Raw genomic sequence first — 15,457 nt, forward strand, 5'->3', positions numbered from 1 at the left:
AATGGCAGCAGAGAGAGTGTGCTGTGATGCACGGAGGAGACTGCTGCACTTGAAGCAGGTAACATTACATGCGCTACTCTGCATGATGAGAGGGGGTGCCAGGGATGTTTGTTTACCCACCTCCTGCCTGGTCCTTTGAGGGGAGGGTCAGGGGCCATGGACTTGTTTTTGTAGGGGGGCCCCATACATATAGTTACGCCTCTGATTTTTTTATTTATTTTTAAGTGTGGTTCCAATTCAGGTTTTCAATTCAATTTGAAATTCAAATATTCCAAGACTTGTGCACTGAACACTTCATCGGCCTCAAGTGGTTGTTAGGATATGTGCAGTGGTTGTTAGGATATGTACAGTACACTTAAAACAAGCTATAATGTGGCAAATAGGTCTTCTAAATATCTAGCTCAGAAACACGGCTTCAGAAATCTATTTAGTTACAAATTTTTCTTAGTGTTTTATAAGGTTTACTTTGAGAGAAAAAAACAACAAAGTAATAAAACAACAAAAACAAAACTGGAATAGCAGGATTATCTCCCAGGGGTTGCAGATGACAACTGGGAAATTATACTTTGAAGTTCTCTATAGAAAAAGTAATAGCCTTCGCAGATAGGATTATACAGGTAAAAACACTACATCAAATATATTACATGTCAGCCAGACTTTGTAATGCACATCTTCTGGTGCTGTTGAAAATTGCATAAATACTGGTCTGATGTTTAAGACTTCAAATATAGCTTGCTTGTCAATAATATCATTATCTCTCAAGTAGCACTGCTGAATGCTTTTGACACAGACCTTTTCAGTAAATATGAGAAAGTCCTTTTGCAATTCTATATGTTTTATGCAAGGAAGGGTGTGTGCATATTGGAAACTGGAAAGACCTCATAACTAACTTAAAGCAGACCTGAACTCAGAACTTCTTCTCTGCGCTAAAAGATATGCAACAACATAATAACTTTTAAAGAAAAACATTTATTTGTTACAGCTGATACAAATCCTACAATAAATCTTCACTGTTTCTACTTCCTGCTTTCATAGAAGCAGACATATTGTTAGCAGCCTGTGCTTTCAAATGAGCTCATTAGGCGTGGCGGTCAAGTGACACATTGAGAGATCAAATTACAACTTGCGATTAGACACAGATGAGGGAGAATTAGACAGGCTAAATTCTCTAAATACATACAGGGTGCATTTCTCTATGTTGTCCTTCGGTCCTGTGCAAGAGTTCATGTTCACTTTAACTTCTTAGCACCCTAGTTAGCACGCCCAAAGCTTTTAGGCGTGCTAACTGAGTTGGCACCCTTTTGTGAATCGAGCCCAAAGTCACTACTAAGCTAGATTTGATAAATTTTGGTCTGTATAGGTTTCCTCTTCACTAACTATACAAACTAATAAACTACAGTATATAATGATGCTTGAATAAAGTAGAAATAATGATTTATGCTTGACTAAGATTTTCTCATCCAGCAATTAGATCCTTGGCTGGATTGTAGCACTTTGTGTCTTTACATATATGCGTTATGTAACTATATCTGAGATTGTCACTCTGCACTAAATACAACTGATAGATTATTATGGTGGTTCAGTTTTCCAGGATGAAAAAAAAAAAATAAAGAATTGTATTATCAGACTATTTAATTTAGGACTCATTTTTTTAGCACGTTTTTGCTTGTTGTGTACTCTGAACACCTATTATATTTACTGTATATCGTATTATTCGGACCATAAGACCAACAAAGAGGGGGAAAATGTTGGTGCATCTTATGGTCCCCATGTGCCACCACAGACCTACGTCTTCCAAATCCCTGGCAGTCTAGTGGTCCCGTGTATGCTGTGCAGTGGCTGTGCTGGCTTTACACGTCCTCCTGTGTTTTGTTGTCCTGTGTCCCCTGTTTTGTCCTCCTATGTCCCCTGATGTGTTGTCCTGTGTCCCGTTTGCTGTGTTGTACCATTTGTGCAAATACCCAGAGCGTCCTTCCATGCTCTGACTTTAAGAGTCTCTTGCTTGATGAGGTCATCAAGCAAGGGACCCTAAGCCAGATCAAGTGATTGGACAAACCACCAACGTACTCTTACCAGGACAGCTGCCCAGTAGTGGTACTTAAATATTGGAAGAGCAATCCCCCTGGTCCTTTTGGCAATTGCAGTGTTATTTTAGGGGCCCACAAGTTCCACAAACAGTTCAAGGTGTGAGTCAATTTCTTTGAAACCGTTAGCTGGGAAAGGGACAGCAGAGTTTCTGAAAAGATAAGTAAATTTAGGTAGAAGATTCATTTTCATGACATTTGCTTTGCCTAGCAATGTTAAAGGCAGACTCTGCCACGCTTGCAGGTGCATCTCTGAGAACCTCAACTGCAGGAGCCACATTAAGCTTGTGAAAGTCTTGCACATTCTTAGAGAAACGTACAGGTAAAATTCGAAAAATTAGAGTATCGTGCAAAATGTCATTTATTTCAGTAATTCAACTTAAAAGGTGAAACTAATATATGAAATAGATTCATTACATGCAACGTGAGATATTTCAAGCCTTTATTTGGTTTGATGATTATGGCTTACAGCTTATGAAAACCCCAAAATAAAAACCTCAGAAAATTTCAATTTCACAAATATTGTGAAAAGCAATATCTTGGGACAAGAGCGGGCAGCACTGAACAAGGGTCGATTTTTGAGGTTCTTAGGACCACATTGGGTGGGAAGCGCTGCATGCCAAGGGAGGGCCCTAAGTGGATTAGGACCCTCTGGAAGTAAGTGTTCACCACATATTACCTGTACTGCCTTTTTATCCAGAAATAAACTAATTGATACTTTTCCACTAAAAGCATCCCTGTCTGCTTTGTGTGCACTTTGAGTGCACACAGGTGGTGGAGTGGAAAGGCATATATCAGAAGAAGAATATACCTGCGCTGTGACTTACTGCTAATATACTGACTTATTGGATATAAGGATTTATCCTGACACAGCTGCAATCCTATTCTTCACGATAAAGTGGGGCGCCACAGTATCCAGAGGCGGGACAAGGTCCTCCAGCACCCAAGGCTGAGACACCAAAGTGCGCCCCTCCATCCCTGCCACCCCAGCCGTCACACACTGATTGCTATTAGACTAAGAGGTTCCCCAGGGCCCCCAACCTCCCCAATACCTTAATCTCTAGTTATCTGGCTTGCAGTCACTGCTATCTATCCCCTTTTCTTATTTCTTTCTGCTTCAAACACAATTAGGAATGACAGCTGAATGAATTGTGCGCCCCCTCCTACACTGCGCCCTGAGGCTGGAGCCTCTCCAGCCTATGCCTCGGCCTGGCCCTGACAGTATCTACTGCATAGAACATCTTTAGTCCTGTCAGGTGATCTCTGAGTAATGTTTGACTACTGAGAGTTCTGAAGCCAATACAAAATATGCCTCTCCCTTTTTCAGAGTAATGTCACCTTGCTCAGTCTCTGCCCTGCCAGTAGCTCTGCATAGCTTCTTCTTGACAGTACATTAGTGAGTTATGTTACGACATTATGGCTACACAAAGCATACCATGTGTAGGGTTAGTGTACAGGAAGTGACAGTTCAGTTTCATACATTTAGACCCAGAACACCAAGAACGGTGTTAGAAGACATTTAACAGGACATGACGACAAGAAGGCTTACTTAATGTGACTTAATGGCTTAAGCCAGAAGCTTTCTGGGCTTTAATGAGGCTTTAATGAAGGGTCGCAGGCAGGGCCGGATTTACCATAAGGCACTGTAGGCACGTGCCTACAGGCGCCTGATAATGAAAAGGCAGCTCACTCCCCTCCCGGACTTCCTCTCTTCCACATTCCCTATGCAGAGTCCCAAGCAGAGTGTAAATGAGAGGATATTCGCCCAGCTCTCAGCATTTCACTGACAAGACCTCCCTTTAGTTGGGGGCACCTTTAGCCACTTAATATTGAGGGTACTTCTGGCTTCCTAATGCTAAGGGGCACCTGTAGCTATGAAGAGCAAGGAAAGTAAGGGAGAAGTAACAGCTGGGCTTGCCAGAAAACTTGTGGTGCGGTTTGGCGCTGGTTTGTAAGTCTACAGGAGGCGAAGTCTAGGGTGCCAAGACATCTCTGCCTATAGGTTCCTGTGAAGTAAATCCGGGTCTGGTGGAAGGTAAAGAAGTTGAGGACTTGTAAGAGGAGAGGTAGAGGACATGAAAGGTGGTGACAAGAAAGGAGGTCTGGGACAGGGGTAGCATTAGTGTGAATGGGAGATGCCAGTGCCACCCACCAAGTTAGTCTCTGAAAGCAAAAGAGAAAGTGAAATTCAGCACTACAATGCTGCAGGTGTGTAATTGCAGTTCAGTCTCCACAATATATTAAGCAGCATGCTCCAAGTGTTGTAGTTAGTCAGCAGGCAAATATAATCTTATATAAGACAAAGGACACTTGGCACTGCTGCAATTGAGTCATGCAGTTTATTAATTCTTGTGCATAAGGTATGTGCTTAACATGCAATTAACGACAGTTTTAACAAAAATGCTGGTAACATATACCAGGAGTCCGCAGTGGGGTCTCACACAGTGGGTGCGGCAAAAAGACCGTATGGCACCTGACGGCGCTTCTTCCGAGGCTGTGTGCTTTTTATACATAGAGTTGAGGAGGTCCAAAACTTTTCATCCTTCTCACACACCCGCTCTAACCTAGTTTCTAAAACCCTAGCAGTTAGCACCCATTGTTTTATTGAGACTAGTAGAAGCTGCTGGGAAGGAAGAGATTCCTTGCATCAGAACCACCAGTTTATTAATTCTTGTACATAAACTATTTGCTTAACATGCAATTGATGACACTTTCAACAAAAATGCTAGTAACACATACCGGGAGTATGCACTGATAGGCGCAAAATGGTCATCAGACTTTTTGTTCCCGGACTCAATGTGTGAGATTCCACTGTGGACTCCCATGTTTGTTGAAACTGTCATCAATTATATGTTAAGCACATAATACAAAAGAATGAATAAAATGCATGACTCAATATCAGCAGTGCCAGGTGTCCTTTGTCTCAATTAAGACATGTTTGCAGGGCCGAGCCGAGGCATAGGCTGGAGAGGCTCCAGCCTCAGGGCGCAGTGTAGGAGGGGGGCGCAGAATTCATTCAGCTGTCATTCCTAATTGTGTTTGAAGCAGAAAGAGATAAGAAAAGGGGATACATGGCAGTGACTGCAAGCCAGATAACTAGATATTAAGGTGTTGGGGAGGTTGTGGGCCCTGCGGCGCCTCTTAGTCTAATAGCAATCAGTGTGTGACGGCTGGGGTGGGAGGGATGGAGGTGCGCACTTTGGTGTCTCAGCCTTGGGTGCTGGAGGACCTTGTCCCGGCTCTGCATGTTTGTCTCTGCCGCACAACCTTCAGATATGCTACTAAGGAAGTCCCAGCAAAAGTATCCTCAAATCCCCGTCTGCAGCTCCCATTTGTCCATTTACTGGACCAAAGAGAATCTTTTTTTAAAAAAAATGTTTTTTTGTTTTTTTTATGCTGGGGTTCGCTTCTGTCTGCTACTGTCAATGGTAGAAACCCATCCTCTAAGTGTGGGTGGAGTGGAAGGAAGGAAAGCAAATTGCAGGCTGAGCACACAGCAGTGCACTTGAATGATGACAACTTGCAGATAGAACTTTATATTTTTATTTTGCAAAAATTAAATGTTTCTATGTACTGATTTATAAAGCAGGTGCCTAAATAAGGGCTTTAATAAAAAAGAAATTGTTCAAAGTTTTACAACCTAGTAGTCATTCATAACTTTGCACATATTAGTCTGTAACAGGAATGAGCAAGCAATATTATCAAGTTCGATCTTGCAGCGAATTTGGCTTATTCTCCATTCTCCACTTTGCTATGTAATGTCACTATTTATGAAAAAAAAAAGACAATTTTGACTCCACAATGTATTACACAGAGCTCTGTTAATTTATCCCTTTCCACTCGTATGTCCCGCATAGCTGTCCAAATAACGAACTAAATTAAACGTTATAATGTGTTCTTTAAAATAAGATATACCATGTTACTACCGTATTTTTTGGACTATAAGACGCTCTGGACTATAAGACGCACCTAGGTTTAGAGGGCAAAAACCAGGGAAAAAAAACTAAACTTGTTGTGTCTATGGTCCAGGGGCGTCTTGTAGATGTTCTTCCCCTAATTATTGTGTCCTCCTGTCCCCTTGGTGTCCTCCTAATGCCCCTTTATGTCTCTCTTTGTATCATCTTGATGTCCCTCTTTGTGTAGTCCTAATGTCCCCATTTATGTCCTTCTGATGTCCAACTTTTTGTCCTACACATGTCTCCTTTATGTCATCCACATGCCCCCTTTATGTCCTCCTGATGTCCCCTTTATGTCCTACTGATGTCCCCTTTATGTCCTCCAGATCTCCCCTTTGTCTTTCTGATGTCCCCTTTATGTCTTGATGTGCCCTTTATGTCCTCCTGATGTCCCCTTTATGTCATCCTGATGTCCCCTTCATGTCCTCCTGATGTCCCCTTTATGTCCTCCAGATGTCCCCTTTGTCCTCCTGATGTCTCCTTTATGTCCTGATGTCCCATTTATGTCCTCTTGATGTCCCCTTTATGTCCTCTTGATGTCCCCTTTGTCCTCCTGATGTCCCCTTTGTCCTCCTGATGTCCCCTTTATGTCCTCCTGATGTCACCTTTATGTCCTCCTCATGTCCCCTTTATGTCCTCCTCATGTCCCCTTTATGTCCTCCTCATGTCCCCTTTATCCTCCTGCATAAATGTAATTAGCGGCAATGGCAGCCGCTGTCACTCACCTCATCCCTGGAGCCCGAGATGATGAGCTTCTGGCCCCCTCCTGTCCTCAGTGTTGTCCTCCATGTGTGTCCGGTGTCCTGATGGATTCCCCCTCTGTGAATACAAGAAGCTGTGGCAGCCGCAGACATCACATACCTCATCCTTGGAGCCCGCGCGGTCAGCCAATTCCCTCTAACACTCCTTCACTCTAGTGCCGGTCGCGTCTGTAATGACGCATACAGACGCAACCAGCAAGTGCCGGCACTAGAGTGAAGGTGTGTTAGAGGGAATCGGCTGACCGTGCGGGCTCCAAGGTTAAGGTGTGTGATGCATCCATCAGGACACACGTGGAGGACAACACCAAGGACAGGAGGGGGGCAGAAGCTCATCACCGCAGACTCCAGCGATGAGGTGAGTGACAGCGGCTGCCACTACCGCTAATTACATTTATGCAGGGAAAGTTCAGGAGGACACTGGGGAGTGCAGGGAGTCCCCGACATTCGGCAGGTCGACGGTTCATATCGGCGGGTGATCGTTAAGTCGGGGACTTAACGATCGCCTTTGGACTATAGGACGCAGGGACTTTTTCTCCCTAATTTTGGGGGAGAAAAAGTGCGGCTTATAGTCCGAAAAATACGGTATGTTATGTTCCATGTTAAAATGGGAGAGAGAGTAAGAGGGAGAGTGCATTTCTGTAAAAAAAAAAAAAAAACTCCGAGAAGAAACGACTCCCTTTAGGAAAAAACTCAGAGTGGAAAGAGTTTTGGTTAGGATTAGGTTTTGGTGGCATTTATGCTATTGTGATGAAAACTTGCAATTACATGCATATGTTTATAACGCATTAAGTGACACGACTAATAGCATTTTGATTGATAGTTTTCAGCACGGGAACATAAATGCCACAAAACCTATCCCTGTCCCTAACTGAACTCTGTGTAATACACTGAGTTTGTCATTTTTATTTTTTACACACTTTCTGAATGGCACATTTCACAGGACACTGCTCACACTGCTGAAGCAATGGAAATGCAATACTGCCATTTTAATGGCAGGGGGAATGGCTAGATGTTGAGAGGTCGACAGAGAAGAATATGATGACACCAACCCATCCACAAATATTTGCTAAAGCCTCACCTTCATACACATATAAGTAACACAACTGCAACTTGCTTCATATGTGCAGTGTCTTGTTGCACCAGGACTGCCTTGACTCTTGCCTTCAGGTTGCTCCGGATGGCTTTATCCATCTGGGCCCAGTGATATTTTTCACTGTTCCACATATATATTCCAATGTGCTTAAGAAAGGGTCCTTAGACCGAAACAGGTGGTTTCAGCGCAACCATCCAGACGCCACCATAGCAGTAATGTTATACTGTAAGGGGCGGGTAAGGGTAATTTGAAATTCAGGCGATAGCCGAACCCCGAATTACTCCTCCCTCCGAATTTCTACAACTCAGAAGGGGAATAGTATTTAGCGCTGCCGGGGATTTGAGCAGCAGCTGGCTGAGCCACCATTTCCCTCACCCTGCACCCAGCTCACCGGCAGCATTCACATAAGTACACCCATAGACACCTGAAATGGACTGCTGCTGTCGCACTTTTGTTTAAAACTTTTTTGATAAAACAATTTTGACTTGAACGTTGTAACACAACAGTCATGTTGTTGGACACACATAAAATTATATACTACTTTCAAAGATGGACACTTTTCATCTTCTGGGAACCCCCCAGTATTCCTCTTTAACACAACTACCTGTAATAATAAAATATACAGCATCACTCCTATGCAGAATTCCCTTAACCCTGTCCTCTAGGCCCACCAACACAACACTCACAGGTAGGGTAATAAGTGTCTCAGAAAAACTATTAACGACCTCAGTGGATAACCACTAAACAAGCACTGTGGGTGGACCTTGAGGACAGGGTTGGGGAACACGGCCCCATGCATAAAATCAGGTCCATATCATCAAGCTGCTATTTTTCAACAAAATCTGTGAAATCAATCACAAAGAAAGTCTAAAGAACCACTACAACCACACTGTATAATACAACATTAAAGTCAAATGTAATAAATCACTAAAATTAAATAAAATATAAATTAAAGTAAAAATGGAGCCAAGACATATAAACAGTGCCAAAACTCTGCAACAACCACTATGACGAAACACTTATTTTTTAAACCCTCAAATTCCTCACAAATTCCTCAAATTGAATTGAGTGGTCCAAAAAAAGAAGAGTGTATTGGTTTAATACACTTATTTAAATATAGTGAACTAGCCAATAAATACTCTTATACATGTATGCAGCTTCTTGTCCTCTGATTCACAGAGTTGTTTTTTACGCCATGATAGATAGAGCAGTTGGCAACATGCTTCAGCATGATTAAAGATAGAAGACACCATGCCCAGTATTGTGAAGGAAGGAGGGGCACTAATTCAGGAAGGGAAGAAGCAGTCCTTCCTCTCATCATCCTCCCTTTTCCCATAATCCCCCTCTTCTCCTCTAACTCTGTATCAAATATTTGATAACAACACAAGGTGTGACATAAATGGAACACTGTATGAGTAAATAAACAAAGTGCAGGTACTTGTGATCATATTAGTAGTATACCATTATGCTTCACTGCCTTCAACAAAACAATGGGGTGTCCCGACTCTTTGGTAACACACCCTCCTGTGATTATGTAATGTTACGTGACCACAGATAGAGCTATTACCTCTGTGGTCACGTAACACAGTTCACAGTTTACAGGTCCACATCATCAAGCTGCTATTTTTCAACAAAATCTGTGAAATCAATCACAAAGAAAGTCTACAGAACCACTACTTCTTTTCTAGGAAAAGAAGATGGATTGCATGTGGATCCCCGAGAGGTGAGTTACTTCCATGCTCTCTCATGGGGGGCTCTCTGGCTACCTATAGTGGGGGAGGGGGGCAAGTGTTCTCTCTGGCTCCCTATTCTAGGGAAGGGGAGGGTGGGATCTTTGCCTACCTATACTGAAGGGGCTCTCTGGCTACCTATACTGGAGGGCTTTCTGGCTACCTATACTAAGGAGAAGGGAGCTCTCTGGCTACCTATACTCATTGATTACTGGTCCTGTGATCACTGTGAGGCAATCACGGTGATCAATAAGGAAAACAATAACAAAAAGGCTCTGGTCTTTAACCACTTCCCTTTCCCCAGGGAAATTGTCACTAACACACAATGCTACTGGATACACCCTAGGGGAATCCTAAAACATAGCTTTTATTTATATACATGTCAGTTGCTGGAGAACAATTACTGTCCCTCAATGTATACAAAGCCTGAAAGTGCCTGGAGATAAAGTGTCTCCTCTGCAACCTCAGGACCTAAAGAGAACTGTTGCATATATGACAGTCAAGCCCACACTGTGTTAAAACACTAGCATGCCATAGGAGCCACACATAGGACTGTCCTATTCAGTTACTGTGGCACTGTGCACATTGGGCATAGGAGACAATGTAAGATCAAGTGATAAGGTGGAGAAACATTGCGACATTCAAACACTCAAATTGTTGCACACCTAGAGTGGGGCTTTGTCAGCAGCAATCCACAAGTGCACATAAATCATAGATAGTACCCCCACTATAAACACAAAAATAATATAATGTGATCAACTACAGCAACATGTCAACTAGTTAAGGATCCCGCTAATTGAAATCTACGCCCTGTTTTGATGGCTATCTGACTGCCAGGCGTAGATTTCAATACACGGATGCCGCACGTTGTCGCCACTTCCGTTGCTCTCGCTGTTGTCTCCTCGCCGCAGCTCACTCACTCTGCCATCTTTATAACAGCAGAGCCTTGTGAGCGGGTAAGGAGCTGATTTTATTGGCTCCTGAACCTGTCTATGAACGTAAGCAGCTCCCATTGGTTTACATTAATAGACAGGGTCAGGAGCCAATGAAAGCGGCTCCTGACCGGCTCACAGGAACTCTGACGTCATAGAGACGACAGAGTGGGTGACTGAGGTCCCCTGTGTGCGGTGTGGACGTGCAGTGGGTATGTGCGGTGATTCGTCGGTATTTGTTTTTATACTGCCGTTTCTTGTACCAGCGGTCTCTGGTCCGTAAGGGGGCAGAGACTGCTGGTACTTAAGTTGTTAAATATCGTTATAGCTCAGATCGGACACTCATAGGGTCTATCCAGTAGGATTGTGTTTTACAATTTCTAATCTACAAGTAACATGACTGCAATAAAACTTGATTTTGTTTGATATGATTGTCAATTGTTATGTACAGTATGTATAGCATGCATTATTGGGTGCAGTGTAAAACCTGCACTGGGGCCTATAGCTGCTACTGTTGACTACTTGCTGGATCTGTAGGAACAGGTGTCCAACCACCACATCCCTACAATGCACTGCTCTGTGCCTGGGTATAGCCACATGGGAGAGATGTATATGCTCTGATAAATTGTTATTCTAATAGCAGACTGCTGGAGCTCTCACTGCATGTTGAGTAGAGAAATATAGGAATAAAATAGAAATGTATGCATGTGCCTTTTGATGTTTGCTTTTATTTGTAGGGATCTTGTGCATTATTTTAGTCTTGCCTCAAGCTTGCATGAAGACCCCTGTATTCATTGACATTTTCAGCTTCAGCCGGTTTGGTTTGACAGTCAGTTAGGCATCTCTGGTATTTGCCGGAAGAGTTTCCATGTCGAGGAGTATTTAGGGCCTGCAATGAACTGGTGTGGGCTGCTCAGCTTCTCATAACCCAGTTTTACACAAAGTAACAGTGTTTGCCATTTCACTAGCTGATGCCCACTTAGTACTTGGCTCCAAAAACATTGCAAATGCATAATGTTGTCATCGTATCCTAAGAAATAGCTTTTGCCCTCTTTAGAGCATGCACCCATTAAGTCACAACAGAGGGAAAGCTTATGAAACAAAAACATTCAACCAATTCAACTTTCCCAATAAAGGTCAGAGAATGAAAGGTTAATATCTATTGGAGGCATTCCCTTTGCTTCTGCTTTCATAAAGTTGTTCCGTAGTTGAGAGGCAAGTCTGCTATTTTCTGAAATACATTTGCTGTGTATATGATGGAATTATTTTAATGTGTAACACATTAAAATAATTCCATCATATACACAGCAAATGTATTTCAGAAAATAGCAGACTTTCATCTCAACTACGGAACAACTTTATGAAAGCAGAAGCAAAGGGAATGCCTCCAATAGATATTAACCTTTCATTCTCTGACCTTTATTGGGAAAGTTGAATTGGTTGAATGTTTTTGTTTCATAAGCTTTCCCTCTGGTGGTTCAGGGAAGAGATAATATAGGTCCATTTCTGTAACTGTAAATTACCTCTAGATTGCCTGTTATTTTACCATGGAGACTCGGCCTTGTCTATTGAACAAATGCCCTTCTCTCAATTTATGTGTAGTAACTTTAATATCAAGGACACTTTGCCTTTATTTTATGACCATTACTTAGACTTTTTATAATCAGTATAAAGCATATTGAAAATCTCTTTAACTCTCATTCACATAAATGGGACATGAAAGCCATTGGCATCACCTTATTTTATGACAGTAAGCAGAGGTTACATGAATGGCATTAATGCAAATGTATTAATGTGCAGTTACAAAATATACAGCAGGTAATAAACAGTGAGGGGTTTATGCACTGATCTTCTCACGGTGCTTTTGCTGGCTACAGCTCAGACTCACTGCTGTCACACAGTGGTCCTTCTATATTTGTAAAATGAGTCAACAAACATGATATAAAACACAATGTTCTTTTCTCTGAGTCATAAGTTTGCTTAATTCTGTTCTATACCCATGTACTATATATAGTTTAATTTAAAAAAAATCCCAGTAATATATTCATGCAGTATAAAGATAAAAAATCCACAACAAAATACTTATTTGGGTAGAAATAATCAATGCAACAACTAATGTTCAAAGTGCAGAAAGCAGCAACAACCTTTAAACTGCTTTTTTTGTGTTTACATATTTCTGACCACCTTTCTTTCAGTAGTTTGATGCTATCATTAGACTTTATACAGCATTGCAGCTTTTTAGCAGGCCACATGCTTTTATGCTACTGCATCCATATTTTGTTTTTAAATTAATGTTTAGTACTTACCATTAGGGAGAAAACGAATGAGACAATGTTAACTGGATAAGCCGGGCAGAAACAGGCAAGTATTGATAAGATCAGGTAATTCTTGGGCATGGGAGGCTGTACCGATTCATCTTCATTGTTAGTCTCCGGGCTTCCATCTAAAGCCCTTTTGATTTCTGGATTGGATGGAGTTTGAGACATGGAAAAATTCAGTGCACAGAAAGGGGTCTATCCAGCAACATTCAGCTGTCCTCTTTGAGGCTGAGGGGCGGCTGTGTAACCCAAGTTGAGAGTTCAAGGAAGAAGTGATCTCATCTCAGCTGATACCTGATCAGCAAAGTAGCAGCAGCAGCCAGGTTGCAAGTGAAAGGCAGACACAACTACTTACAAATAGTCCTCAGAAGTCAGATGCAGCCTTCTTAAAATGAAGGTGTTGCTGTTTGATGCCAGGTGCAGGCTAGTTCAGTCTAGGACACAACTGTTATTGTTTATTGAATAGCAGCATGGGATGCTTCCCTTGTGGCCACTGGCCAGTAAAACATTTTAAAACAGGATGTTCTACTGTATATACTTAACTATCTTTAGCAATCATGAACTTTAACTTGTACTTTTCACTCTATCATATACAGATATTTGAGCCTACAGTACTGTACCTTATTAGGCTGCTCTCACACCTTATGATCTGACCCCCAGACTACACCAATGTGCTATTATTGGATAAAGATTGTGCAATTACATTTTAGGATATACAGCTATCTGAGTAACATTGTCAAGCAAAATATGACTGGTTGTATGAATATATACTTCAGAGCCTTCAAACCGAGGAATGGCTAACAAAAATCAGGGTGTAACGCACGCGTACAGATTGGGGCTGCACGTGGTGTAGCTAAAATGGCCAATGTTTCTGAGCCTCTTCATTAATAAAGGATTCAATGACTACTTCCTGTGATTGTTACTACTATTGCTATGTTCCATGATTAGATGCTGCTAGATGGGATGCCCTGTGGCTGGTATTGGAGGTGAAAGGTGACTGTGCTTGACTGTTGGAACTTTTTGTCTCCTCAATCCAGAGATCTTGCTTCACCCAACAATGCCTCCTAGCTGATCCGGCACAATAGCCACCTTAGCAGTATAACCAATCCAGAGACCTTGTGCCATTCATTACTTCCCCCTGGCAGTCACCATGGATCCCAGCCAGTAAAAGGAACCCTTCAAACAGGCATAGTAGCCCTCAAGCATTACAATGCCTCTTCAGTGTTCACAATCACAACCATCAAAGCCGCCATTATTAAAAGAAAAAAAAAACATTTTCTGTGCCCCGCACAAGGTTAATTTCAGGGATCCATCTGCCCCTCATGCAAGGTAACATAATGGACCTTCCCACCCTAGGCCTGGTACTGGAATACTATCTGTACCTCCATATGGTATCCCTATCAGCAGTCATAAGAGCTTAAGGGGGTACATTGAAGTCAGAGGATCTCACAGAGGAGCAGTGACAGGCACAGCAACCCGAGGAGTCACAAGGAGCACCAGCAGTCACTGGAGCAACCCCACACATTCCCCTTAAGGGGCCCATACACTCAGCCGATTTTCTGGCCGACCGATCGATCCCGATCGATCGATCGTTCGATCCATCGATTGCAAATCGGTTGGCCAATCGACCGATCGATGGCCGATTTCGATCGATTTCGATGGATTTCCATCGAACTGGCAGGGTGGAAAATTCTGTCGATCTGATGAGATTGCTTATCAGTTTGCATTGGCCTTAATGGAAATCTGATGGCAAAAAAATGCCATCAGATCGAATTTCAATAGATTTCAAACTGAAATCTATTGGAATTCTATCCTGGTAAAAAATGTTCTAAAAACGCATCAGATAGATCATCAGATGCATTTCTTATCTATCTGCTGCCAATCTGACGAGTGTATGGGCACCTTTAGTCACAGGATCCCCAGCACTCACAGTGTGAACCCTACATCAATCACATTCAGCCCTTTCTATTCATCACTAAAGAGTATTCCAGTTTTGTATATTTCCAACTTTTCAGTCTCTGACTAGAAAGTCAGATTTAAACTTTTGGCAGGAAAATGCAAGGATGTTTGCATTGTGCACAATTGCAGAAGCCCTGCTCCATGAGATTGGTGGAGATTGGGGGCACTCTGCAAATGGAGTATAAGGGAAAGGGGGTAGGAGAAGCCTTGTCCCTCTTTGCAGAGAACCTTTGTCCTTGTAGTTTTCTTTTTAGAAAATTGATTTTAAAGTTTTATCAGGAAAGCATGTTTTTAAACTTGTGAAATGGCAGATTTTTGTGTCTCTAGAGAAGATGTAGATATATAGACAAGGCTGGATTTACCATAAGACACTGTAGGCACGTGCCTACAGGTGCCTGATGATGGAAAGGCAGCTCACTTCCCGCCTAGAGTGCCTCCCTCCCATCTTCCCTATGCAGGGTCCTGATGAGAGCGTAAATGAGAAGTTACTCACCCTGCTATTGCCATTCCACTGACAAGCTCTCTCTTTAGTTAGGGGCACCTCTAGTTACTTAATATTGAGGGTATTTCTGGCTACCTAATACTAAGGGACACCTGTAGCTGCTTATGACGGGCAAGGGAAGT

General features: G+C 42.4%; 1 protein-coding gene across 1 annotated transcript in view; it reads right to left on the reverse strand.

Annotated features, from left to right (window-relative positions):
- TMEM233 (transmembrane protein 233) overlaps positions 1–13,182 on the reverse strand; it is a 32,790-nt gene extending 19,608 nt beyond the window's left edge. The window contains exon 1 of the mRNA XM_068238723.1: positions 12,863–13,182. Within this exon, the coding sequence (XP_068094824.1) occupies positions 12,863–13,042 (180 nt within the window). The 5' untranslated portion in view covers positions 13,043–13,182. The remainder of the gene's footprint in view (positions 1–12,862) is intronic.
- Between the last annotated feature and the right edge of the window lie 2,275 nt (positions 13,183–15,457).

This window comes from Hyperolius riggenbachi, chromosome 1 (assembly GCF_040937935.1).
Source record: "Hyperolius riggenbachi isolate aHypRig1 chromosome 1, aHypRig1.pri, whole genome shotgun sequence".
NCBI lineage: Eukaryota > Metazoa > Chordata > Amphibia > Anura > Hyperoliidae > Hyperolius > Hyperolius riggenbachi.